Here is a 20,904-nt window from a genome sequence, read left to right on the forward strand (position 1 = left end):
CTGCTTCGAATCTAAAATTATACCATTCCAAAGAGCAAATTGATACTTTAAGATCAAATCTTTAGAATAGGGTGGAAGTTGGTGATTTCGATTTTTATTTTGCGCTCTGGCCAACCAAACAACTAACAAGCCACTGCCCATTATTTTACAGCCAGAAGTGTTGGCTATTGATTAAAAATATCCGAGCTCCTAGTACTCGATCCGGTTTTGATTCCCTCTAAAATCTACGTGCCAAGTCACAGATATTATATATATATATATATCCAACTCTATACTACTGCCTCCTCAGACCTTCAGAAGGTCAGGACCAGGAGACTATTCACTATTGTCCTCAAGTCCTGCAATTCTCCATTGCAAGGTAACGATGTTAATTTTAGTGTGCTATTTTTCATGCTGAGATTCGTTTCTTCGTGTTTCTTGATCTGCATTTGCTTTAACTGCTTCAAGTAGAAGTACTGCGATTGCAATCTATCCCGGGCGAGGGAAAGGCCGTACAATGTGTGAAAAACTCCTGCGTGGATTGGTTATAGTCATTCTCTGCTGGTGTGAGGACATGACCCATACTCATCTTGATGTGGCTATTCATGCAATCCCTCGACCCATCTTGAGGTTACTGAGGCTCGTAGAGCACATCGAGCGCTGGCTTTAGGTCAGTAACGTTCCACGAGCAACATGAGTGAGCGAATACCATAGGATCGCAAACTCTATGCGAGACCACGTCGATTGTGTTGCTACGGTCAGTAGCACTAGGTTAGAACAGGGATATGAGAACCACATCTATTGGTGCTCGAGACGACCCGATTATGCAGTCGATACAGGTTTTCTAAGAAATGTCATTCACTGTTGAAGCATGGAAGTGAACCTTTTCCAAATTTTGAACCACCGAATTGTCTTTTTCTAGCTTGAAAGGAAATAAGATAAATTTCTTGACAGAGAAGAATGATCTGTCCTTCCTCAAATTACCTTCCTAATTTTTGCAAATTCCCCAAAAGGGCTTACCCTTGCAAGATATTTATTACTCCTTATGCCCCCGGTCAACCAGGAATTGCACAAGGCAAACAGAATTAGCTCACCGCGCGGGTTGCTGGCAAGCGTATATCAATATAGAGAGCGAAAGCAGAGAGACGCACGGTCCACCAAAAGACACAGAGGAGACAGTGACGAACTTATCCGAGACGTGACCATGGCTTCTCCGGTTGTCGTCTCCCGTTCCATGCTTTCGGCTCTTCGTCCCCGGTTCCACTCCTCCAGGTTTTCACTCATATGATGATAACCTTGTATCGCTCTCCTTTGTTCTGCTATAATTTCGATATTCCTGACTGCAAGGAACTGTTTGATTGTGCATTCGATCTAGGTGGGTTGCTAGCTTTGTGACGAGCGCCGAAACAGTCCATGAAGAACCGCGATCTGTTCTGGTCGATGCCGTGAAGGGTCTTCTCGATGCGGGACACAGTTATGTAGATGTCAGGTGATCAATATAGTTATGCTGGCGAATTCTTCCGATCCAATACAGTGGCTTCGTAAATACATTTGATCGGGATGTTTCGGACATCCTTTTCTGATTTGCTCTAAGATGTACAATTTTTTCATCTGTAGGACCTGTGATGAGTTTACTGCAGGGCATACCCCGGGAGCCATAAACATTCCTTACATGTTTAAGACCGGGACAGGTATATACAAAAATCGCGTACTATAATCCTTCTCAACTGCGCTTGCGTATTTCCACGCGAATTTGCTTCCGTTTGCAATGTTATCTGATTTTCGTTCGATGAATTTAGAGTGAAAACAGTTGTATGATATGTGAGTGGCTTGCGGTGTTCATGGTGTTTCGAGTAATTTCTAATTCTAATGAAAAGTTGTGTCATGGGCATATTGACCTAGGGATGGACAAAAATCCAAAGTTCTTAGAGGAAGTATCATCAAGCTTTGCCAAAGAAGACACATTTCTCCTGGTACATAATATATATATATATATATGTTTCGATTCACAACCATGTAGGCTGACTCCGACCCCGTGCTAGATTGCTTTTCTTCACGTAATTTGATCGATGTTATTGCTGCTTTAGGGATGCCAGAGTGGAAGGAGGTCTCTCATGGCCGCACATGATCTACATTCTGCTGTAAGTCTATGATCATATCTCAAGTTCAACCGTCAATCGATTGTAATTTACTTGAAAGCCTCAATGCAATCGACTAATCCAACATAAACTTGGCAATTCATCACCCAAAACGGCACAGTAACAACGGAAATTTATAACTATCAGTACAAATATGCTACCGCTGAAGCAATATATGTAAGCATGTTGAGCTTGGTTTTTGACTGTCTTCCTAGTATACAAACTGCTGTGGCAGAACTCAACAGCAAATATGACTTGAATAATTATAACTCGCGCGATAGAAGTTGTCAAGACTCGAAATGAGAACTGGCAACTTTGATCCCATTTTCTACTTGCACTTTGTTCACCAAATAGTCGAGCGTCACTGCTTATCACTTTTGCCGTTCCCTTTGACTGGTGGACCTATCACGCTAAAATCGGCCATGACCGTGCTTTTTTGTGTTTGTTGCAGGGTTTCCGGCATGTTATTAACGTTGCAGGAGGCTACTCAGCATGGGTACAGAATGGGCTGCCCACTGAAAAGTGACAATGAAGCAGGCAGCATCGGCTATTACCCTCCTAGAAGCACAATCTGGGCAAATGAAATCTCTTGTGAATCTGAACGTAAACGAATTTTATTCTCAATCGACGATGGTTCGATCCAACTCACTTCAGAAATTTGCTCATTTTTCGAGAGCTTCGGTTTGTTTTTATGCTTACTGTTCAGGAACTGTAAAATTTTACCAGGTCCTTTAGAATATTCTTTCTTATCCAACTCAAACGCTTAGCTTATTCATACGATTCGTTGTTTTGTAATGTTTCATCTGGGATTACAGTTTAAAGGCTTGTTTGGTTTCGAAGTGTGATTTTAAAATCACACTTTAATTTAATTTTACTCACAACAAAACAAAATAACTCATACAAAGTTAAAGAGTGGGTCCCATTTATATCACTCTTTTTTCTACAACAAAACAAAATAACTCATACAAAGTCAAATGATGGGCCAATACATAACTATTTATACTGCTCTTTTTCAAAATCAAAATCTGATTTTAAAATCCTACTTTGAAACCAAATGCAGCATAAGATACCCTCTCTCTTGCTCATCATGTACACTCTTACCGGACACTATGCGCTTAACGCATGTTGATTCAAAAAGTAAGACAAATATTTCGTAATATTTTTTAAGTGTGCACTACCTAGTATCCGGTAATCTAATGAATTCGAACTAAATCAAGTTCAAGCCGAGAAGGTCCACTAAGGCAGTCGGTATAAATATTTGTATTTTTGTCGAAAGAAAAAATCAAGCCACATGTTTGCTTTTCCATTTATTGAAACGTATTTAAAAGTAAAAATTATAGAGAAGAAGAAGAAGAAGAAGAAGAAGAAGATGAAATGGTTATTATTATGAGATGGGCCTTTTCAGGTCCAACTCTAGCCGGTCTGGAGTTACCCGATCCATAACCCGTGACCCGAACCGGACATTCCCCCTATAAGTAAGTTTGAGCTTGAGACTTGGCGCCTGGAGACGGAAATAGAAATGCTGGAGGAAATGGAGGGAAATGGAGCGATTCCCCAGTCCAGTGATGTGCTCAGAAAGATCAGAGGTTGGCGATCGTTCTTCTTCCATCTCGTCGCTCTTGATTGCAGTCCTCATCGATCAGTTTCAGGAGTTCTGATTTACTCGCAGAGCTCACGAAATCTATAGTGATGGATCTCAGCCGAGGACGCTCTCCGACTCTTTCGATCGACCGCTTCAAGAACTACTGCACTCGTCCAATGGGGAAATGGTGATCTCTCACGTCTATCTTCTGCATAATCGTATGAATTTTCGGGATGCATGGCAGCAAAAGGCGAATTGATTTTATGTATTGCATGGGATGAGCTTTCTTATTTGTGTTTATGGTTGCTCTCGTCGCAGCTGCTGCAGCTTGGATTTTCCACTCGGGAGGGAAATTTTGACTCTTCAGAGAGAATGCCATGCGCGCAGGCTTGGTGAGATTTGAATCGAATTTTCCTTCTTGACTCAATATCCCATGGTGTTTGCATTTCGAGTTAATTAGGCGGCCGTTGTTGTCAATTCCGTTGCGTCTCCTGATTGCTTTCAGATGTCCTGCTAAGGGTGCTTCTGATTGTTCAGCAACTCTTGCAAGAAAACCGGCAAGGGTCCAAGAGAGATATTTATTACATGCATCCCTCTGCTTTTTCAGGTGAATATGGGCGAGGATATGTATCTATGTAGAATATACATCCTGTGCTTTAGATTATTAGTGATCAAACGCTTCTCCAATGATCGACTGAATTTTGACTCCAATGCTAGCACGAATGAACATATATATAATGGTTAATGCAATTCTTAGGAATGCAGTATTGATAATATTGGCATCAATTGCCGATTACCTCAGAGAGGCAAACAACTGAAGATTGTCATTGGTTCCTAGATATGGTCAACTTGGATCATGGAGGATCTCTCTACAGAAGTCCTTCAGTACTCTCGGTCCATTTTCTCAGATTATTTGCTTTGTGTAGTGCAGAGCAGCCAGTGGTCGATCGGGCAATCAATGACGTCTGCATCATTCTACTGTGTAGTCGCCACAACTTAAATGTGGTAGGAACCTCTGAGATTTCTTAGTTTTAGAGAGTTTGGAATTTAAGTCTACTTCAATAGCAAATGGTCTAATCAACATTTGGCCTTTCTTTCCCTCCTCATATTGCAGGTTTCGGTTGCAAAGGGGTATGTTACTATGATCTGAGTTCATGTTCTTTGGGGCTGAAAAAAATAAGTGTCTTTCATAATTGTGTTGGACAAGAAATGTCAAGGAACTATCCAATTATAATGTGCTGTCAATTGGTTGTTCGAGTTTTAAGCTTAATGTAAGATTTTTAAAAGCCATGATATTGCTTCTGCATATATGTGACTTCATGGTTTATTGTTGTTCAGTTCAGCAAGCTTTTGTTCTTTCCTTTGCTTCGTTTTCTCTTTTCCACAGGTTGGTGATGGGCTGGTTAATTTTTACTGAGGCTGAGAGAAAGTTTGATTGCATAGCTAGTCTTAATACTGTGAGTACATAAAAGTTTGTTGCTTCCCTGTGGCCGTACCTACTTAATTGTGAGACTATCGTTTGCATTCCCTTGCAGGCCCACTCTGTTCCTGTGAATGTGGAAGAACTTAAAGGTATTCGAGTTGATCGGGCTTGTAGTATACATTTATATTTGGGTCATTAGAATGGTTTAAGTCCATCCTAATTGCATTAGAAAGTTGGTAAATGGATGGAATTCATCTCAACTTATCTGTATTGAAGGATCTAAAAATGGATCATGTTATTAGTGTTTCACGCACCATTTGATAGACTCACTTCTCTCCTTCAATCTTCCTAACAGATGTTACAAGTTCTGCCCAGTACATTCTAGTTGTGGAGAAGGAATCAGGTGAGATATCCATTTATCATTTACATGGAGAGAAGTTTGATCATTGAAATAGATTGTTTAGTTGACTAATTATCACTTTGGGAACTTTTGTTGGGTAGTCTTTCAGCGACTAGCAGATGACCGCTTCTGCAGTGCGAATCGCTGCATTGTCATTACAGTAAGCACATAAACCTACAAGCAGCTATGCTTATACATCTTTCCTCTCCTAAAATTATTCTTTCAACAGGGAAGAGGTTACCCAGATGTTCCCACGAGAAGGTATGCTCAACAAGAAGTCTTAACATTGTGAACACTGCATCTGTTCTTGTTTATGTATACGAACATCTCCCCTGACCAGGTTCTTGAGGCTCCTAATAGAGAAGTTGCACTTGCCAGTTTATTGCTTGGTAGATTGTGATCCATATGGCTTCGACATTCTGTCCACCTACCGATTTGGTTCCATGGTTTGTACCTGCATCTACATGTGTTCTAATATGTTTCCTGCAACCTGTGATATATTATGTCATTCATGAGTTATGCTGATGCTTGGTAAGATGGATTTGTATTAGCAAAGAGAAATAGGTAACTTGAATGGTCAGTCGGGCATATCCGCATTATGGTGGCCACTCTCTTGGCTCATTTACCCTTATGTCACTTCGAAAGTGACCTTTTCTCATCTTTGTTTCCTCCCTAAGCAAATGGCCTATGATGCAAAACTTCTACGAGTCCAAGGCATATGTTGGCTTGGCGCCTTTTCTTCCGACTCAGAGAAGTACAATATTCCCAACGTGTGTCTCCTTCCCTTGACAGCTGAAGGTGAGTCTTCCGCTTGTGTCGCATTGCACATAGTTTACGTATGCCAGCATAACTTGCTTAAACCAAGTGTACTTTCAGACAAGAAGAGGACCGAAGTGATGTTGCAGAGGTGCTACTTACAACGAGAAGCGCCAGAGTGGAGGTAGCTTCTCACCCATTTTCCTTTATCAATTCCTATCCTGGTCTGATTGCATACATACGAATCATTCCTCCATCTTTTTCCCATTTAATTTTCATGGAAGATTGGAGCTTGAGTTAATGCTGCATAGAGGAGTGAAATTTGAAATTGAAGCCTTGGCCGTACATTCAATTTCATTTTTGTCGAAGGAGTACATACCATCTAAAATCCACGGGAAATTGTACATCTGAAGAGAAGGCAGGAGTGGAGTTGCTTGAACAATTCACTTTTGTTGTAATTCCAAACAGAATCTAGGCGACATGCTATAGATATTCGAAGGTGCTCGTTCCGTGTAATATATCATAACTGCATCAAAGATAGGTACGTACTACAAGATCCCATAGAGAAACAAATAAATGTTCATAACCGCTTGCTCAGGCCATGGAAGAAACGGTGCTTCTTCCTCTTGGAATGTCTTCCAGAGTTCTTTGCCGTAACAGAGGGAATAAAATGCACCTGCACAAAACATAGAACTCGAAACGTTTTAGGTCAGTACCAAGGTCTTATATAGAGACTTGTTTATTAAGGAAATTGTCGGGATTGAAGGCACAAACCTGGGAATTATGACGAATTCCAAAATCTTGAAGTGGAGAGCTGTCGTCCAGCAGCTTCTGGTTCTGGTATGAAAGGCAAAAGTTTGCCCAGACATGCTTCCTGATCATATTCCCAAGTTAGAAACATCATAGGAATTGAAAACAGCAGGAAGGATAACAACAGACATTACCATGAGATTTGACGATGACCCATATCGGACTGCTCTGTATCGTTCACTTTCTTCTTGATGGCGAGCTTCAAGTCCTTAACCGTCGCAGAATTCATGACCACCACATCTTCACCAAAACACCAACCCGGTCAGAAATGAAGGCTCCACTTACACATTTGCTTTGCGACCACAGCGCACGCAGAGAAACTGTTCGTCGAAATGCCAGATTGAGGGGTATAGAGAGAGCACCGAAGGTGGAGCCGTCCAATCTGAGGATGGAGAGGCGCATGGCGCTGCCGAGCTCGAGGCTGATGAGGGTGTCGACGTCTGATAGGGCGGGGTTCTTGGGGACGTCGGCGAGTATGGGATCGCTCAGCAGAGCCGCCAGCGTGGAGTACAGCTTGGCCTTCTTTACGTTGCTGTCGTTGTATCCTGCCCCTCCACCTCCACCTCCGCTTCCGCCGCCGGCCTCGCCACCATCTCCCTTCGAGCTAGACTCCATTATCTTTGCCGCCACCCCTCCTCCACTCTCTGTACTCTTTTCGACGTCTAATCAGGAGGAGTTCCTTTTTTTTTTTTTATCTTTGGCCGAAATGGGACAATTTTATTGAATCGAATAAAAATTAAACTGAAATTTTTATTTTTTTTTTCTGGCAGAATGGTGCGTTTTGTTTATTCTGATTATTTTTCCGTGAAATCAACACGTGTTTATTTATGATTTGTCCTTGCTCAGGCGTCGACTTGCTCCGATCGCCAAGTGCTTATGATGGATTCCGAAATGCAGGGTAATGTCGGTCAGTTCTTACAAGTAATTGCGAAAATATTCAAAGAAACCCCGCATTATTGTCAATTTGTCATGAAATGACCGATAAAAAAAAATTGCCATCGACTAATGAAGTTCACTCGACAGGATAAACATTGCCCAACACAAATAACATCATAAGCTCCCTTATCCATCCCTTATAATTGGGGAAAATAAAATTACATCATAAACTTCCGGCGAGCCTGCCATCCATTCGATTCAAGGCCCCTTCTGCTGCTGCATCTCGACGACCTTTTTCCACGACTCTCTGCTCGAGATCTCCTCCCACCACCGGCCCACGTTTTTCCTGGACCCAAACATTGCATCTGCCCTGCCGCCGGCAGTTACCAGGTACTGCGTATTGGGCAGGTGGGAGAGGTCGGCCATCGTGAACTCATCCCCGGCCAGGAACCGGCTGCTTCCTAGACGCCCCTCGTACACATCGAGCACCTTGGAGAGCTTCTCGTCGCTCTGCCTTATAAGCCGTTCGTCCTGCTTTATCCCCATCCTCGGCGCGAATGCGAGCTGGAACACCAGTGCCGAGCTTGGCGGGTTGTAGCTCTGCCCCTCCGCCTCCACCCACTGGTCTATGGAGGCCTTCACCAGCGGGTCCGTCCCGTACAGCCCCTTGTTCCCTCTGTCCCCGTACTCGTCGCATATGTACCGGCAGATGGCTCTCGACTCTACACCAACGAAGAATGTATACCCCCGTTGATTACATCTGCAACGATTCCAGGAAATTCCAAACAGAAGATTTTCGGTTTGTTTTTTTACCGAACAGAGTGATGTAATCGTCTTGGAAAGCAGGGACTTGGCCAAAGGGCTGGATCTTCAGGTAGTCGGGCGACTTGTGGTCGCCTTTGGACATGTTGACGGGGACGAGCTGGAACTCCACGTCTTTCTCGAGGAGGCAGGCGAGGACCCTTGACACGGCGGTGGATAGCGGGGGGCCGTACACTTTCACCGGAGCCGCCATCGCACGAGACCAGATATGGAGGAAGAGTCAGGTTGGATCAGAGCTCCTGCTCAGTAATGGCTTTTTTTCCACAGGTTATACTCTGCTTCTGGCCGTCCACGTTGAAGCCACTTTATCCCTTCCTTGGGGTGTTGGGAGGATAGGTGGATGAGTTGGGTCCCACCCAGTTCAAAGTGAAACCTAGCTTTAGACTTTTGAGGGTAGCTACAGCTGTAAAATACTCCATGACAAGTATTACCGGATTTCGTGATATCCGTGATTTATTTCCTTATTGTATTCGGAGATATTTCCTTATTATATAGTCTTGTACTATGGGATAGATAGGTGACGGGATTAATTACTGGTAACATTTGGCACTCTTTCATTGCATTCCTTTGACCGATGGCTATATGTATGGAGACAACATATCAATGAAAGTTAACATAATCATTAGCAGAAATCTTGATTTTGTACTACAAGTATCCTCCACCGGGTCCACCCATTCAGTCTGCGCATGCATTTCGTTCACAATAAAGATTGGTCCTGAGTCCTGATCAAGAACGAGGTGTCTAACGAACTCCCAATCGACCTCCACGATGACATGACAGGATCCCAAGGTGCCACACGTGCCCTTTGGAGAAGTGGGTATTCAGTATATTTGCAGAGCTAATCTACGACACGGCACACGTCAACCCTATCGAATTGAATGCACTGCATGTTCCTCTTTGCTGATCTGTCTTTATCTTCGAACGTGTTGGTCCGGTGAAGTGTAAACCGCAGATGAACCGGATCCGAAGGGTTCAGCCGTTGAGAGAACTCTCTTGAGACTCCACTTTTTCCCTCCTTTCCAAGCAGTCGCATGACTTGTTCTGTCATCAACTTCCCCAACTATCCTCCCCCTGAATCAGAGACACTGTTAGTGCAGGAGCTTCTCCATACGGAGCTCTTGAGAATATCCTAACTCAGAAAAATGTAACACTCACCCCTCTTAGAGTTGTAGTTTAGCTGTAGGCAGACTCGGTCGAACCCCTCGGATTCAGCGAACGTCTGCAGGCTAATTGTTGCCAAAGAATTAGTATGGCTGATCCCCACGAACAAAAGCAAGTGGAAGTGGTGGGGCTCAGTGGCGACCGTAATGACCATGGCCATAACATCAAAAGCCCGGAAGTAACTACCCCGAGAAGCGATGCTTGGCGTTCCGGTTCTCCAATGCTCAACCGCAAGACAAAGTCCAGGCTACTGGACCCTCCCGAGGAACACTTGCAGAGGTCGAACATTTTTTCGGGTGACTATTCTGGGCAAGTCGATGATGGCCACCAAGAAGACGACGGGGATTCGGATGACATACCCGAGGAATACAAGAAGACCGAGCTCAACTTCTGGTTGGTTCTCCAAGTAGCGAGTCTTGTACTGATTATGGTGGCCTTAGTGTGCAGCCTTGCGATTCCGGAACTGGAGAGGCACAAGGTGTGGGATCTTCCGCTCTGGAAATGGGAACTGTTGGTTCTCGCTCTGATCTGCGGGCACCTGGTCTCTGCTTGGGCCATTAGGCTAATCGTGTTCTTGATCGAACGCAACGTCACACTGCGGAAACGGGTTCTATACTTTGTGTATGGTCTTAAGAAGTCTGCTCAGAACTGCCTGTGGCTCGGACTGGTCTTGCTGGTTTGGAACTGCATATTTAATCGCAAGGTCGAGAAGGAGACGAGGAGCAAGATTCTGCGGTACGTGACCAAGATCCTCTTATGCTTTTTGCTGGGCACGGTGATTTGGCTCCTTAAGACCTTCCTCGTCAGGGTCCTTGCCTCATCGTTCCAAGTGAACACGTTCTTCGAGCGGGTTCAGGTAATAACCGATGTGGGACAACATAATTCATGTAGCCCTCTTTTCATGGACAAGCGCAATAGGAATTTCTAAATAGAACGATCCTGGATCATTTTGTAGGAGTCTCTCTTTCAGCAATATGTGATCGAGACGCTCTCAGGGCCGCCACTGTTTGGAACCCGGAGCACCAACGAGGAGAAGGCAATGGCAGAGGTTGAGAAGCTACAGAATGCAGGGGCAAATGTTCCCTCCGACCTCAGGGGCTGCCTGATTCTGAATAGAGGAAAGCGCTCAGACGATGGCCGAGAAGGTAATATCCCAGTTGAGCAGCTGCGCAAGCTGAACCAGAGAAACATATCGGCTTGGAAGATGAAGAGGCTGATGAACATCATTCTGCATGGGTCTCTTTTGACTCTTGATGAGCAGATAATCGATAAGCCTTCTGTAAAAGACGAGGCTTCAATACAGATCAGAAGCGAACGCGAGGCAGAAAAGACTGCCAGGAGGATATTCCGGAGAGTGGCCAAGCCCGGATCAAGGTAATTGGTAGTCTCTCAGCTTCCTTTTTTTTTCCTCAAAAGCTCCCTAATAGAGAAGATTCACAAAAAAAAATACCAAATATCAGTCCTTAAAGCAATACGGTATGTCATGGAATGTGATTTCAAGTTCTACTATTCTTCATCTTTGACTATTTTCTATGCGGAAGGTACATTTATTTGGATAATGTCATGCGCTTCATGAGGGACGATGAAGCCTACAGAACAATGCATCTCCTTGAAGCAAAAGCTGACCATGAGGGAATCAGCAAGGAAGCTCTTAAAAATTGGATGGTAAGATAATGCCAACCGTCTTTTCTCCAGTTCATTCACACTTTTCCGTGTCGTAATTTGAATATACTATCTCATGAAACTAATTACCGGCAAGGGTCACGTATAACTGCTTCATCCTGTGAACATATTATCTCTAGTCATGTTCTAGTTCTTTCCTCATTTTCCCAGGTAAATGCTTTTAGGGAGAGGAGAGCACTCGCCTTGTCCCTGATCGACACGAAAAAAGCTGTGGACAAGCTTCACCGTGTGCTGAACTTTATCGTGGCATTCATCATCATAATAATCTGTTTAAGTGTAATGCAAGTCGCTGTCACTCACTTCCTTCTCATCATAAGCTCCCAAGTTCTTGTGATGGCATTTGTTTTTGGGAGTACCTGCAAGAATCTGTTCGAGGCGGTCATTTTCTTGTTCGTAATACACCCTTTTGATGTGGGAGATCGTTGCGAAGTGGAAGGAGTCCAGGTAAACGTATCCTAGTGCAGACTGTCAAATTACAAGTTCCTTTCACATTACCTCATATCGACTCTCTATGTTGGCTCGCAGATGGTGGTCGAAGAAATAAATCTACTTACGACTGTGTTTCTGAGGTATGACAAGCTAAAGATCATATATCCCAACAGTGTTTTGATGACCAAACCCATTGGTAACTACTATCGAAGCCCGGATATGGGAGATGCCGTCGACTTCTCCATTCACATTGCAACTCCATTCGAAAAGGTCAAGATCATGAAGGAGAGAATAGTAAGGTATGATCAATATTGAATCACACTGGTTTCAGTTTCCCTCTCGCTGGTGCACCGGATTATCTTGATGGGCCTGGACTGAAAAATCTGGCCACGAAAGTCGGCGATATTAGCCTGGCCACATCGAGACTATATTGCAGCAAATGCGCATCATCTTATTCGGCTTTAATTATGTTCCATTGGGTGGGCTGGCATAGGACTTCAGGCTCAACCATGGACATGGCCAAACTTGGGCTAGGCCTTGTAAATTGGCCTGATTTCTGCCGGGATATGATCCTCTGGTCTATTACTTGGACATAAGAGTTTAGGGTGCATATTAACCATTCATTTATTTCCTGTTTTTCAAATCCTAGGTACATTGAGAACAAGAGCGACCACTGGCAGCCTGCTCCGACGCTGGCGATGAGGGAGATTGAAGGTCTGAATAGAGTGATGATGTCGGTTTGGCTCTCACACAGGATGAATCATGAGGACGTGGTCGAGAGATATGCGAGGAGAGCCCTCTTGGTTGAAGAGATGGTAAGAATCTTCAAGGAACTCAATATTGAGTACCGCTTGCTGCCCCTGGATGTGTATATCAGGAGTATTGCAGATAGGAGCCCTGATCATCGACATCCTTCAAATGAGACAATCTGTAGTGAAACCGATGACTTCCTAGGATATTAGGCTGTGAGATAAAAAAAAAAAAAAAAAAATTTAATAGCCAATTACGTGTTAAAAGGAAAATCAGTTCATGCCAGTAATTTTCCGTACCGATTCCGAAGAAGGGCTTTTCTAGATTTGATATCTCGATGGTTGGATGGAAATTGTATGTCCATGAGGGTATAGAGCAAAAATCGAAGCTTCAAAATTGTAACATGATGACAAGATAAGAAAACACGACAACAGACAGTTTAGTGGACTATCATATCATATGCTGCACCTTTGAAGGAAAATATCTTCAGCCTATTGAATGGACCCGGACGAGTCTAATAAACATCCAATAAATCTTAAGCGACGAAAATATTCCATCATTTTCACTTTAAATCATCATCTCCATCATCTTCACAATGCAAAAACATAATCTTTTTCTTCTTTTTTAAAACCAATCATCCTCTTCCATTCATCGTACTTCTAATGTCCGCCTTTAAAATAAGAAACAACACGTTACGTTCGGATTCATAATCAGCGAGCTCCGCCACTCAAATTCAAGAACAAGGAGCTGGCTACGCCCTGATTTATAAGCAGCCGTAAGAGATATTCCCTGTAAGCGATGACATGTAACATCGGAACACGCTTTGCACAAGAAACGGAAAGGATCAATGTATGGTCGTGTAACCGACTATGCGCGCTACATTGTCGTAATTATTATCGTCATCATCAATCTAGTATGGAATTTAATTTATCCTCATGGCAAAACATTATATGCCACGTAGGACGGGAGATCATGTGAACCCGCCAACCGGAGAGATTCTTAACGGATAACCCGATATCTTCTTCCCTCACTCACTCCCTCACTCGCTCGTCATCCATTCCATTATCCCTTCCACATAACCTACCCGCCATTTTCAGCCACACAAAACCCTCTCCTTCCCCTTTAAACTCCTCTCCTCCCCTTCCGATTAAACTCCCCAAACGCAGAGAAATCCCCTCCCGCAGAGTAGAGAAGAAAAGGGTTCTGCCTTAAAATGGCCGCCGTCACCTCCGCCGCCGTCGCCGTCCCCTCATTCACAGGCCTCAAGGCAGCCTCCAAGCCCGCCGCCGTGGCCGCTAGGATCCCTGCCCCATCCTCCGCCGCCCCTAGGCTCGCCGTCCGGGCGTCACTCAGGGACGCGGTCGGGGCCGCCGTCGTGGCCACCGCCGCCTCCGCAGCCCTCGCCGCCGGAAACGCCTCGGCCTTAACGGTGCTGCTCGGCAGCGGCGACGGGGGCCTCGTGTTCGAGCCCAGGGAGTTCTCGGTCGCCCCGGGCGAGAAGATCGAGTTCAAGAACAACGCCGGGTTCCCTCACAACGTGGTGTTCGACGAGGACGAGGTGCCCCCCGGCGTCGATGCAGGCAAGATCTCCATGCCGGAGGAGGACCTGCTCAACGCCCCCGGTGAGGTCTACTCCGTCACCCTGACGGAGAAAGGGGACTACAAATTCTACTGCGCTCCCCACCAAGGGGCCGGCATGGTCGGGAAAGTCACCGTCAATTAATTTCATCAGCTTCCGCTTGCTGAATGTTTGGACACTTTTTTTTTCCCCGCTTAATAAAGTTAGAGCTTCATCGTGTAAGATGTGTATAATGCCTTGGCGGACAAGAGAATGTATGAAACCGAATGGCTTCCTGTTCATCTCGCATTTCCGTCTTGCAAAATCGCGTAAGATCCATGAAAATGTTTGGTATGAAGGAACATGATGCAAGGATTTGGCCGAACGGAAAGAGGGTCCCGGACCGACATGAAGAAAATCGACAGAAGTCGAGTAATATTTGATTGTTCATTTGAGGGCAGTAATGTGCAAATAATGTACAATTCTGAGAATGTATAAAGGAACAAAACAACAGGGTATAAACACCCCCGAAGTCTCTTATGTCGTCAAAGCATCGGGAAGTGTCGTGCGAGAACCGAGCACCTTCCCGCCGACGTCGGGGAAGGTCTCGTGTCCAGGTAAGGGGCTTACCTTACCGTCTGCATCGACCTCAATGGGATACTTGAGGAGATGGCCCTGTAATCTTGTGAATTCCTCGGCAGTGAACTTCTTCCAGTTATCTTGTGCAATCTTGTTCACACTCCTCACGCAGGACAGATCTTCGGGTTCCTTGAAGCAGTCTTCTAGTATGCCCAAGTGCTCTGCCCACAATGACATCCTGTACCCGTATATCTGCAAATAATCGACTTGAATCGCATTATTTTTCTTTATCGTGATCTAGTTCTCGTTACTGTTAATACTATTGTTGATAGAAACCTGGCCGTGTGGCCGTTTTTTTTCTCCGCTCTGTATATGTTGGGGCTGATAGGCTCCCATTGCAATCTCGGTGTCTCTCGAACCGGCCATTGAACGTTGGTTAATATTCGCCGATCCTATTATCACGTACTCATCATCCACTATCATTCCCTTGGCATGGACGTATATCATAAATCTTTGAAACTTTTGAGAAGCCAAAACCTGACCAAAAGAAAAGTGAACAACATAGCTATTGCGAGGCTTTTGCTTAACGTAATGAACAACATATAACTATTGCAAGCCAAATCGTATTTTGGAGGAATTTACGATAGCTGTAGATGAAATCAACATAACCATTGCATTGCTTTTGCTTACCGTAGTGTTGCCATTTGATGTCTGATCAGTTTTGTGATTTAACATCTCGTTGGGCAGTTGTTCGCGATTCCCTAGGCAATAAAAGTTTAGATAGTCACAGGGATGAGAATTCTCGTGATTATTTGAGGAGCTTAATGCCTCTGCTATGATTTCGTACATCATCTGCATTGTCTGTCCCTGCGAAATCAATGTCGAGAAAGTTGCAAATACCAGCTCTCAAGTGTTCGATTTAATTTAAATGTTAAAAGAAAAGCGCAACGCAGGTATTTCACCGAGTTACCTGCCAATAGAGAATTTCTTGGACGGAAGCAGAGGAAGGGACTCCCTCAGGCCACATAGGGATCACGATGTAGACCGCAAATCTTTCGTTTGCTCTAATTTTGCTCGCAGTCTTTAGCGCAAGTTCCATTGGGATCAGATTGTCAGCACCTAAACAAACACACAAGGGATCCAAAGAAAGATGTTTTTACAACGGAAATTACTGATCAGGGCGAGCTAACTCGAAGAAGAAAAGCAAGTTCCAGTGGATAGAATTGAATAATTGTCGATACCGGGTCGAACCTGCGATCTTATAAGAGGGCCAAGCATATGAAGACCCGAGAAAATACTGATTCTCGATATAAATGAAATTTTGTGCAGACCTGATTGCTTGAATGTAAGCTGTCTGAATACTCTTATCTATTACCAGATTCTTCGCACAGACAAGGTTCTGCAAGATGGTAAAAATGAAATAGGACTCAACACACTCATTCTGAGGATGCCAAATATCAGTCTGAATATTTGGTAAGAAGTTTGACCTGAGATTCTGCAGCAAAAACATCTTTGGGGAAGCCTTGCAGTGAACCGGAATCAATCGACCGGAATATCTGTTGGTGTCGGAGATATTCTGGTTACTGGAGCAGGCTAAAGAAGATCAAATTCAATTGTTTTGGACCCTGTGAGATTTCAAGCAATTACCTGAACATGCCAATTTTCGGGATCATCCTCCTTGGAAACCCATAAACTGGGATCGTCTACTGTGGTAGAAGGAGAAGGGCTCAGTATCCATGAGATCCTTTCTATCTTTATTAAAGCGTCGTCGTGCCACCGAGTAACCTTCTTGAAACGTTCTCTGAACTCTGACCATGCTGTTGCCCTTCTCCATCGCTGCTCAAAGTTCTTTAGCACATCGTAAGCAGCAGGACCCTCGATCTTGCAGTGCAAGTCATGCCATGGTTGCCTCGGCCCTTTAGTCCCAGCCTATATGAAGGGACAAAAGCGTGAAGATCAAATCTTACATTACTAAGTCAATATTAGATTCTCTGCAGCTGAAGCCTTAGTACAGCTTCATGCACTTAACACCTAAGATAGAGCAATTATCATAAGATCGAGTCGTTTCCCACGACATGAAGCAGTCAGCTGGTTTCTATAATGCTAAGTATTGTCCTCAGTTCTGAAATTAATAGGTTTTTCCAAACCCAACAGATTATCCTTAGGGCCGACAACAGACACTCACAGAAAAAGTGGGATTATGGTAATCGTTTTCGTAAATGGTGTCAAGATCCCGAAAGAGGCGGTGTTCAGGAGTGTCATAACGGCCATCACAGAGGTCCAGGCCTCCTATAAAAGCAGTAATGTTCCTGTTGTTTCCACGTGCTTGTGTGTCCACAATCACACATTTCTGGTGATGAGTAAATAAAGTCCCGACAACCTGAAATGTACAACGAAAACCAGAAGATAGTTTAAAGACACGAATCGAGCGAACATGAGACGTGCCTTCTCCACTATTGATCTCACATAATCCGGAGAAAGAAAACAATGTCTCTCCCACCCCCCACCCCCCAGTTAAGCTTCATCTAGCAGAGCAGGCCTAATATGAAGTATTTATTGATCTGCATTTTACGTTGTCATTCATAATTTCAGTTATCTTATATACGTTCCTCTGCTATTAGGGTGCAAGAAATTCTTCGTGACGCTTAATGAAACTTCAGGTGAGGAGTCCACAACTGTGGTATTCAATAGATTATGCTCATAAAGGCTGTCATCAAGAGAGCGATTTCATTGCCACGAACATCTAAAGGCAAATAAAATGTCAGGAACATTCTTCAGGAAGTTTGAAACGAACAGCATTGACATAGAAAAAGCAAGAGAAGACTGGACCATGGTATAATTAGGCATGCCTGTTGCTTGAAAATGCTAAGCTTACTGCTGGCATAGCGGGGGGACAGCACGCAAGTAACAGACGAGTGCTTAAAGAACTTCCGAGTTTCCTCGTCATGTGTCTGCATCACTCCCGCCTGCAGAGGGAATAGGAAAACCCCAGCAGGCCCAGATTATAGTAAGTGATTATTCAGTAAATGAATGTAACAGAAAATTAAGTCGGACATGCTCCCAATCAATCAATCAATACCCAACAGGTTATCACGACAAAGAACTTAGAACTGTAATCTGAGATGATAAGGGAATAATCCTACACTATTATACCAAGAAGAGTCTCTAGAATTGACTGCTAAAAACGAATATCGGCGAAGTATCACCAGTCAGAAGCCGAGATCGATTTACCGTATTGATGAAGAACTTGCTGTGGGAGGTCTTGTCATCCCAAACCAAGAGCAGAACTCTCACTCCTTCCTGAGACTTATACTTCAAAAGCTCCCCGAGGTTCAAGTTCCCTCCACTGGGGACTTCCCTTGTGGGCTCCCTCACCAGCTTCACCTTATGATAGACCGACCAGCCTACGATATAGATCAAATGATGAGCCTCCAGGATAGCGTGGCAGATATCTTCCCAGCAGTTCTCGTGTTTGAACAGCTTCCCATTCCCGAGCTCGATACTCGGCGAATGTGAATCCGCCACGTGGGCATCCTGGTACAGGGTCACCGACCCACCCCGCCTCATCGGGAAGTAGCAGTTCTTGATCCCGAAGTTTTCGGGATCTGCCCGAATGCCCCTCGTGTACAGGGCACTGTCCTGGCAGGGAGTGAATCTCATCTCGAGGCGGAGAGCGCAGTCGGGCTTCGGGGGCTTACCATTGGCGCCAATTATCGGGAACCACCCCTCGACGGGCTCCCCGGATACAAGAGCCGGGCTCGAGGGGACTGTCGCGACGCCGATCATTTCCGCCCCGAACATGTCGTCGTCCTTCACGTGGAACTCGATGTGGGCAGCTGGATGGGCCAGCGGGACCTGGAACCGCTCGTTCCAGATGGGGTCCTGGGAGTTCGGGATGACGCGGGTGCGAGCGACCGTGGCCCCTGCCAGGCAGACGGCCACATAGGGGTCGCTGGTGATGATCTTGCCGAGGTGGGGCCGCCGTCCGCCGGAGCCGGAGAAGGGCTTGCGGCAGGAGCCGAAAGCAGTAAAGCAGCGGCGGAGGCGCTCGGAGACGAGGTCCATATTTGGGAGGCGCCTGGCCTCCGCGATCTTCAGCTGGAGGTCGCCGTGGAGGAACACCGTGGAGGCTGCGGAGTCGGGCGGCGAATGGTCTCCCGCCATTGGTCGGAAAAGGGCTCTCTCTCTCTCTCTCTGTGCACAAATCTGTGTGCCTCTGGGAAAGTCTGAGCTCAGAATGAGAAACGGTTACTGAAGAGATTTGAGAACTCCGAGGTTTGGTGTTTTGTGAACTGGCAGAGAAAGAGAGACAGAGAGAGAGAGAGAGAGAGAGAGAAGGGGAAGAAGTGAAGGAAGAGTAGATGCATGATTTCCAGCCATTAATGAGCTTACAGTAAATAAATAAATAAAAAGTTGCTTTGACTCTTACGTTAGAACACGGTTGAAGTTTTGAGTTTGATGGTCGTTGGGATATGAAGAAAAGCTGAACAGCTTTTTCATCAGTGAGGCTACCAAACTATGAGTTTCAGCGGATTCTCCTCCGTGAGACCGTTACATAACACGACCAGAAAGAAATCTACGAACATCACCTGCCATTTTTTGTCCCCGGTCCGATGAACTCGAATGTTCCTCGTTGGGTCTTTTTAATCTGATGAAGATCATATATACCTCAGGACTAGGAAGATGGAGCTCATCAGTCAAGTCAAATGTTGAATTAAATATTCAATGTGTGTTATTCATTCACTCGAGTAACAATTAATTAATTAAAATAAAAGTGAGTGAAAATTTATGGGATCACGTAGATGAAATTTTATTAGATGATATACGGCCACTTGACTGAGCAACGCTCCCTCAATACTATGATAATTTTTGGCGGCTGAAGGGATAAGAAATGAAGTGAGTGGCTTCCGCATGAATTTTTTTTTACCATAAATGGGAAGGCTGGCCAAGTTTGACTCTTTTCTACCACAAATAGGAAGACTGCTCTGCTGATTATGTTTCTTTCTTAAGCTTATGTGTTAGAGGGAGCTTATTCGGTTTCGGACCGGAACTAGTCAAGTTAAACACAGTCAATTGCAAAACGAAGTGAAGTAAAGCCAGTTGATTATGTTATATTTCTAGTCGACTATGTTTAATTGGACCGATTTCACTCCAGGACTGAATAAATTTTCGATGTTAGATCTCATTAGGAATTAGGTAAGTTGCCGAGAGAGGTCTGGTTGACATCCCTCCCCCCCCCCTATTGATATAGCTGTCTTGTGAGACAAAGACTTGTTACTTTTCCATGCACATTAAGCATTTTTACATGATAACAAATTGTCCCTTATCACCTATATGTCGCCAGATTCCAAAAAAGCTTTTATGTGGCGAGATTAATATATATATTACACTATATAACTTAACGTTGATAAATATTCTTAAATTTATCTCAATGTCGATTTATTACTTGAAGTATCCCAACATTACTAATTTGATATCATCATTTATTCCTATGAGATAGTTGGTAAAACAAAAATAGCAACGTTGGAAAATCTCAAGCGAAAAATCAACGTTGCGATAGATCTAAAAATATATGTCAATGTTAGGTTATATAGCGCAATAAACAAAAAAAAAAATATATATATATATATATATATATATTCTTCCTCATATGTATTTCCGTCATTAAAAATTCATCAAATAGTTTGCAGAGGATCAGACGATTTTTTTTTAAGGAAATCAAAGATGCTCTCGTAGTGGCATTTGGATCAATTCTTTGTAACGCCTCACATTTCACAAAAATTTTGATTTAATGACATAGGAAATCCAACAAAAGTCCGCTCCAACTAATCAGATGCAGGAGCTCTTCCTGAGTCGTCCAACCTCAGCATCAAACACCCCAATTAAACTTCAAATCCATGGTATATTCCTATAACATTTTCAAGCGAAAAAAAAAGAGTATATCCCAATATTAAAATA

The 20,904-nt window shown here is 44.2% G+C and overlaps 7 protein-coding genes across 8 annotated transcripts; 4 read left to right on the forward strand and 3 right to left on the reverse strand.

Moving 5' to 3' along the window:
• Positions 1-277: 277 nt before the first annotated feature.
• Positions 278-2,942, forward strand: LOC116192135 (thiosulfate sulfurtransferase 16, chloroplastic-like). Its single transcript, XM_031520592.1, has 7 exons — positions 278-358; positions 1,043-1,251; positions 1,355-1,468; positions 1,597-1,670; positions 1,882-1,952; positions 2,067-2,120; positions 2,569-2,942. The coding sequence occupies exons 2-7, from the start codon at positions 1,184-1,186 to the stop codon at positions 2,641-2,643; spliced, it is 456 nt and encodes a 151-aa protein (XP_031376452.1). The 5' UTR covers positions 278-358; positions 1,043-1,183; the 3' UTR covers positions 2,644-2,942.
• A 684-nt stretch (positions 2,943-3,626) lies between these two features.
• On the forward strand, positions 3,627-6,794 carry LOC116213471 (meiotic recombination protein SPO11-1). The gene is made up of 15 exons (XM_031548434.1): positions 3,627-3,703; positions 3,787-3,886; positions 4,018-4,091; positions 4,205-4,306; positions 4,631-4,704; positions 4,814-4,830; positions 5,087-5,156; positions 5,235-5,271; positions 5,478-5,525; positions 5,624-5,682; positions 5,752-5,783; positions 5,863-5,968; positions 6,200-6,320; positions 6,399-6,462; positions 6,563-6,794. Exons 1-15 carry the CDS (start codon positions 3,637-3,639, stop codon positions 6,687-6,689), a joined length of 1,098 nt encoding a protein of 365 aa, XP_031404294.1. The 5' UTR covers positions 3,627-3,636; the 3' UTR covers positions 6,690-6,794.
• LOC116213488 (U11/U12 small nuclear ribonucleoprotein 25 kDa protein) lies at positions 6,700-7,790 on the reverse strand. The gene is made up of 4 exons (XM_031548458.1): positions 7,451-7,790; positions 7,223-7,328; positions 7,053-7,152; positions 6,700-6,954 (listed from the first exon to the last, which is right to left on the reverse strand). Exons 1-4 carry the CDS (start codon positions 7,701-7,703, stop codon positions 6,859-6,861), a joined length of 555 nt encoding a protein of 184 aa, XP_031404318.1. The 5' UTR covers positions 7,704-7,790; the 3' UTR covers positions 6,700-6,858.
• A 234-nt stretch (positions 7,791-8,024) lies between these two features.
• LOC116213479 (glutathione S-transferase-like) lies at positions 8,025-9,085 on the reverse strand. The gene is made up of 2 exons (XM_031548446.1): positions 8,778-9,085; positions 8,025-8,686 (listed from the first exon to the last, which is right to left on the reverse strand). The coding sequence occupies exons 1-2, from the start codon at positions 8,977-8,979 to the stop codon at positions 8,223-8,225; spliced, it is 666 nt and encodes a 221-aa protein (XP_031404306.1). The 5' UTR covers positions 8,980-9,085; the 3' UTR covers positions 8,025-8,222.
• Positions 9,086-9,490: 405 nt separating this feature from the next.
• LOC116213463 (mechanosensitive ion channel protein 5-like) lies at positions 9,491-13,139 on the forward strand. Its single transcript, XM_031548420.1, has 6 exons — positions 9,491-10,803; positions 10,903-11,321; positions 11,489-11,612; positions 11,781-12,074; positions 12,156-12,358; positions 12,709-13,139. Exons 1-6 carry the CDS (start codon positions 10,036-10,038, stop codon positions 13,019-13,021), a joined length of 2,121 nt encoding a protein of 706 aa, XP_031404280.1. The 5' UTR covers positions 9,491-10,035; the 3' UTR covers positions 13,022-13,139.
• Positions 13,140-13,889: 750 nt separating this feature from the next.
• LOC116202132 (plastocyanin) lies at positions 13,890-14,676 on the forward strand. The gene has a single exon (XM_031533627.1). It carries the CDS (start codon positions 14,023-14,025, stop codon positions 14,530-14,532), a length of 510 nt encoding a protein of 169 aa, XP_031389487.1. The 5' UTR covers positions 13,890-14,022; the 3' UTR covers positions 14,533-14,676.
• A 100-nt stretch (positions 14,677-14,776) lies between these two features.
• Positions 14,777-19,329, reverse strand: LOC116202106 (phospholipase D delta-like). 2 transcript variants are annotated; one of them, XM_031533625.1, is made up of 10 exons: positions 18,178-19,329; positions 17,796-17,912; positions 17,132-17,326; positions 16,594-16,875; positions 16,434-16,502; positions 16,198-16,345; positions 15,917-16,065; positions 15,637-15,813; positions 15,283-15,483; positions 14,777-15,198 (listed from the first exon to the last, which is right to left on the reverse strand). In XM_031533625.1, exons 1-10 carry the CDS (start codon positions 19,108-19,110, stop codon positions 14,905-14,907), a joined length of 2,565 nt encoding a protein of 854 aa, XP_031389485.1. In that variant the 5' UTR covers positions 19,111-19,329; the 3' UTR covers positions 14,777-14,904. The 2 variants fall into 2 exon arrangements, with proteins under 2 accessions (XP_031389485.1, XP_031389486.1); XM_031533626.1 differs by lacking the exon at positions 17,132-17,326.
• Positions 19,330-20,904: the final 1,575 nt, after the last annotated feature.

This window comes from Punica granatum, chromosome 1 (assembly GCF_007655135.1).
Source record: "Punica granatum isolate Tunisia-2019 chromosome 1, ASM765513v2, whole genome shotgun sequence".
In the NCBI taxonomy this organism is placed as follows: Eukaryota; Viridiplantae; Streptophyta; class Magnoliopsida; order Myrtales; family Lythraceae; genus Punica; species Punica granatum.

Coding starts and splice junctions, on each gene's coding strand:
- LOC116192135 (XM_031520592.1), top strand. CDS start 1,184: ATGGCTTCTCCGGTTGTCGTCTCCCGTTCCATGCTTTCGGCTCTTCGT. Junction 1,469..1,596: donor CACAGTTATGTAGATGTCAG/GTGATCAATATA, acceptor TTTCATCTGTAG/GACCTGTGATGAGTTTACTG. Junction 2,121..2,568: donor CACATGATCTACATTCTGCT/GTAAGTCTATGA, acceptor TGTTTGTTGCAG/GGTTTCCGGCATGTTATTAA.
- LOC116213471 (XM_031548434.1), top strand. CDS start 3,637: ATGCTGGAGGAAATGGAGGGAAATGGAGCGATTCCCCAGTCCAGTGAT. Junction 5,157..5,234: donor GCATAGCTAGTCTTAATACT/GTGAGTACATAA, acceptor ATTCCCTTGCAG/GCCCACTCTGTTCCTGTGAA. Junction 5,784..5,862: donor CCAGATGTTCCCACGAGAAG/GTATGCTCAACA, acceptor TCCCCTGACCAG/GTTCTTGAGGCTCCTAATAG.
- LOC116213488 (XM_031548458.1), bottom strand. CDS start 7,703: ATGGAGTCTAGCTCGAAGGGAGATGGTGGCGAGGCCGGCGGCGGAAGC. Junction 7,329..7,450: donor ATTGGACGGCTCCACCTTCG/GTGCTCTCTCTA, acceptor GTTTTGGTGAAG/ATGTGGTGGTCATGAATTCT. Junction 7,153..7,222: donor GGTCATCGTCAAATCTCATG/GTAATGTCTGTT, acceptor GAATATGATCAG/GAAGCATGTCTGGGCAAACT.
- LOC116213479 (XM_031548446.1), bottom strand. CDS start 8,979: ATGGCGGCTCCGGTGAAAGTGTACGGCCCCCCGCTATCCACCGCCGTG. Junction 8,687..8,777: donor CGATTACATCACTCTGTTCG/GTAAAAAAACAA, acceptor TCGTTGGTGTAG/AGTCGAGAGCCATCTGCCGG.
- LOC116213463 (XM_031548420.1), top strand. CDS start 10,036: ATGGCTGATCCCCACGAACAAAAGCAAGTGGAAGTGGTGGGGCTCAGT. Junction 10,804..10,902: donor CGTTCTTCGAGCGGGTTCAG/GTAATAACCGAT, acceptor ATCATTTTGTAG/GAGTCTCTCTTTCAGCAATA. Junction 11,613..11,780: donor AAGCTCTTAAAAATTGGATG/GTAAGATAATGC, acceptor TCATTTTCCCAG/GTAAATGCTTTTAGGGAGAG.
- LOC116202132 (XM_031533627.1), top strand. CDS start 14,023: ATGGCCGCCGTCACCTCCGCCGCCGTCGCCGTCCCCTCATTCACAGGC.
- LOC116202106 (XM_031533625.1), bottom strand. CDS start 19,110: ATGGCGGGAGACCATTCGCCGCCCGACTCCGCAGCCTCCACGGTGTTC. Junction 17,913..18,177: donor GCAAGTTCTTCATCAATACG/GTAAATCGATCT, acceptor TTCCCTCTGCAG/GCGGGAGTGATGCAGACACA. Junction 16,346..16,433: donor TTTTTGCTGCAGAATCTCAG/GTCAAACTTCTT, acceptor ACCATCTTGCAG/AACCTTGTCTGTGCGAAGAA.